Below are 3,855 nucleotides of genomic sequence, written 5' to 3'. Positions count from 1 at the left end.
GGAGGGTTCTCTTATCTTATTGCGGTTACCAATTCCGCAATCTTCGATTACAATCTTCTGTCAAATATCTTTTCAACAGGCTTTAAGCCTCATTTCATGAGTAGTCTATGACTTACGCTTTGGTTTAATTCATGTTTCATTCACTGCCTCTGAAACTACATGAACCTAAAGAGTGGTAGCTGGTATCCTATCTGTGTAATCCGATTCTGGAGATAGCGTTTTTTATAACACAAAAAAGCAAATTCTAATTCTAACGTCTGTGAATGTCGTGTTAACTGAACTGAAGGTCTTGCTCATGCACAATACACACTGTACAAACACGCTATGGAAGCGAAACGCTGCAGCCACCGCCGCCGCCAAGAGGCAGGATCAGAGTTGCTTGGCGATCGCCATCCCTCGGAACCTCCACGTGCCTCTCTTGTTTTCAGTTACTTTTTCATGATTGAAGACAGCTCCAGAATCATGCTCTGAAAGAAGTGAAAAAGAGACAAAAGTGACGACATGTTCATGTCCAGCATGTCTGTTGTGAATAACAATGTGTCTCTAATACTGAATTTTGGTTTATTCATTTATTCATTCATCTTCTGTAACCGTTTGTCCTGTGAAGGGTCATGGGGGGCTGGAGCCTACCCCTGCTGTCATTGGGCGAGAGGCGGGGTACACCCTGGACAGGTCTCCAGTCTGTCGCAGGGCTGAATTTTGGTTTAAAGTCTTTAAATTTGAAATCCAGAATCTGGCTTGAGTGCTGGATACACATCACTGAAGGTTTAGGCGCATTGAGGTTGGCTCGGATGTGTCACGTGTGGAACGTAGCCCTGTCCTGACAAATGAAAATGTGCACTGGACCACAGCTGACTTGAGGGGTTTGCACAAACCAGAGGGTTAGCGGTTCAATTCCTGGTACGTGGTTGCTCAGGGTTAGGGTTAGGGTTAGGGTTAAGGTGCCTTTAAGGTCTCATCTTGCGGGGAGTGCTCTAGCAGTGTCCTCCTGAGTCACATCACAGATATGCGTGACGGCAGTTTGACCACAACCAATTTTAAAATACAGGGAGCTCCCTCCCGTTTCCGGTTTTAACTTAATCTTTAGTATTTTGCACTTTCCCACATATCCCAATTTCCTCCTTCCTTCCTAATTTGCAATTACCTATAAATCATAGAGGTTTGGACGATCTAAAACAAAATAATAAAGACGTCAACCTAAACATTAGAAGTACATAAACCGCTAGTCGGGCAAGTGTGTCCGAACGGACCTCATCAAAATGTGTTCAGCTACTTCTGCAGGACTTTAGCATACAAAAAGTCAAATCTATGACAGTGAAGCCCTTGCCAAATGAGTTCCGACAACACTTGAAGCTTATTATCAATGTTGTTGACACCGAGTACTTACATTTACATCAGCCAGTAATTACTGGTTTGCTAGAGCTGAAGAGGGGAGCAAATATTAAAAAAAAATAATAATAATCTATTTAGTTACATGTAGTTAAATCCAAGCTTTTTCCAAGCAAAATATTTTTCTTAAAATTTTTGTTTTAGCCGGACAAGACTAGAATTATTATTTTTTTGCGTCCTATTTAATACGATACATTTTTGTATTAATTCCACAATCTTGCAGCGGTGATGCACAGGTGTGTTCACTACACTGCTGTATGCAGTGTTGACATCTGGCTGATGGTTGTGCAACAGAGCGTCCCATCCTGAACCAATGAGGGCGCATTAAAATGAGGATGGGGTAGTGATATTACGTGATTAACACGTGAAAGAAACAGGTATTTAGTTTTGAACGATAAAGAAGCAAGCATTGACGTCAGAGCAGAGAATAAGGGGAAGCGTTATGTTGCGTCTCATTGCAGCCCAGCAGAGAGCAGTGTAGACCTGCTGGTGCACCAGGGTTAGTTTTCACGGCGTGATTGAGAGAGCTTGTCTTTTCTGTTGACCTTCATGTCACGGCAGTCAAATATATAAAAATGAATTATTGAATCGTTTTAGGATGGGTAAACTCACCATGGACATCCTCCTTCCACTGGCCGGAGGTGGTGGAGTGACCACCGGACTCTCCCCCTGGTTGAGGTGCTGGGCCTCCACGTCTGTCCCGTTGCGAGACCCCCCGCTGTCCGACAGGCTGGTTAGCTTGCTCTCCGACATCCCTCGGGACATGAAGCTGCACTTCCTGGCCGTGGGGTAGTGGTCGCTCTCCGGGGAGTCGCTCATGTCGCTGAGCTCCTTGCAGATGCTCACCCTGCTCTGCTTCCTCTGCGGGTTCCGCAGGTTTGCCGGGATCTCCATGTGGCCGCCCGTCAGCGTGGGCCGGGGCCCCGCGTACTGCGGCTTGCCGGAGCCCTGGGCGCCGTTGGACTCGTCGCTGCTGCACGAGGGCTTCCTGTTGTCCAGAGTGTGGCGCCGCTCCATGGCCCCCAGCTGCTGCAGAGCGCGGATGTCGGCTTGGCTCGGCACGTACGGCTGCGGGTTGGAGTCCTCCTGGGCTTGAGGGGCCACGGAATTCAAAGTCTCCCTTTGGGCGTCGGACACGACGGCGCAGGACATCTGCGTGAGCTGCATCAACCTCTGCGGTGAGGAGTTGGTGAGCACGCAGACCTGCTGCACCATGGAGTTTTTCTTTGACCTGTACACGCTGTCATCGTCTCCGTATTTGTATCCATACAAGCTTTCTTTAATCTTCTTCACCCCGAGGTGGAAAATCTCCAGAAGGTTCAGGAATAAAGAAACTCCAGAGATAACCAGCATGAAGACCATGAAAATGTTCTTCTCTGTTGGCCGTGACACAAAACAGTCGACGCTGTTGGGGCAAGGCAACCTTTCGCACTTGTACAGCGGGGACAGTCCAATGCCGTACAGAGCACACTGACCTATGATGAAACCCACCTCCACCGCAGATCTGGTCAAGATATGGAAAACGTAAGTGCGCAGGAGCGAGCCTCTGAGCGGAGCTTTCCTTACTTTCTTCTGCTCGTCTAGTTTCCTGAGCTCTCGTTCGATCCTCTTATGGTCCTCCTGCACAGGATCCGTCCCCTCCAGTTCTGCTTTCAGGCAGGCTTTCTTCCTGTGCCTCTCTTTCTCGAGGGTCCTCAAACGGTACAAGGCATGGCCCATGTAGACCAGCGAGGGAGAGGACACGAAGATGATCTGCAGCACCCAGTAGCGGATGAGGGAGATGGGGAAAGCCTGGTCGTAGCAGACGTTCTTGCAGCCGGGCTGCTCCGTGTTGCACACGAACTCGCTCTGCTCGTCGTCCCACACGTCCTCGGCCGCCACGCCGAGCACGAGCATCCGGAAAATGAAGAGGATGGTGAGCCAGATCTTCCCCACGATGGTGGAATGGATGTGGACCTCTTCTAAAATGCTCCCTAGCAAGTTCCAGTCCCCCATCTTCTGTCACATTATTGTTAGCTGTCGGTGAACGAAGAGAAAGTGAATTGTAGGTCTTTCCTCGAATGGAGTGATGCAACTGAAATAGTTTTACTTACGTGTTTTTTAGGGTGCTTGTCTTGTGTGCTTCAGCCCGGAGTCCGTGGGGATTAGCAAATTCATCTGCGGCGACATTGAGCCTCGTTTGTCATCCCTTGACGAGGGACCGAGACCGAGACCCCACAGTGCGCTGTAGCGGACACTATTTCAATGCTGCTGCAAACTAGGGCTCCAGTTTGGAGTGATTGATCCACCGCATGACCCTATAACGCCCTGAGGTTAGTTTCACCCAGCCACTTTTAAGAGGACACTACACTGGAAAAAGCACCAACCGAGATGTCAATACGCAGCTCGGCACGGCTTTAGGTTTCTTCTACGGTTTAACCCGAAGTTATTCATATGTGTAGAAAAACAAACAACTTACATGCATGG

The 3,855-nt window shown here is 48.7% G+C and overlaps 1 protein-coding gene across 1 annotated transcript; it reads right to left on the bottom strand.

Annotated features, from left to right (window-relative positions):
- Positions 1-317: 317 nt before the first annotated feature.
- gja10b (gap junction protein alpha 10 b) lies at positions 318-3,575 on the bottom strand. The gene is made up of 2 exons (XM_084560852.1): positions 2,002-3,575; positions 318-467 (listed from the first exon to the last, which is right to left on the bottom strand). The coding sequence occupies exons 1-2, from the start codon at positions 3,382-3,384 to the stop codon at positions 429-431; spliced, it is 1,422 nt and encodes a 473-aa protein (XP_084416978.1). The 5' UTR covers positions 3,385-3,575; the 3' UTR covers positions 318-428.
- Between the last annotated feature and the right edge of the window lie 280 nt (positions 3,576-3,855).

Source organism: Chelon labrosus (genome assembly GCF_963514085.1).
Source record: "Chelon labrosus genome assembly, chromosome: 14".
Lineage (NCBI taxonomy): Eukaryota > Metazoa > Chordata > Actinopteri > Mugiliformes > Mugilidae > Chelon > Chelon labrosus.
The sequence above is the reverse complement of the archived record's forward strand: the minus strand, read 5'-3'. Positions and strand labels throughout refer to the sequence as shown.

Excerpts from the sequence above, each read along its gene's own strand:
- gja10b (XM_084560852.1), bottom strand. The coding sequence starts at position 3,384 with ATGGGGGACTGGAACTTGCTAGGGAGCATTTTAGAAGAGGTCCACATC. Across the intron at positions 468-2,001 it reads GTGGAAGGAGGATGTCCATG|AGCATGATTCTGGAGCTGTC; the intron begins GTGAGTTTACCC and ends CACTTCTTTCAG.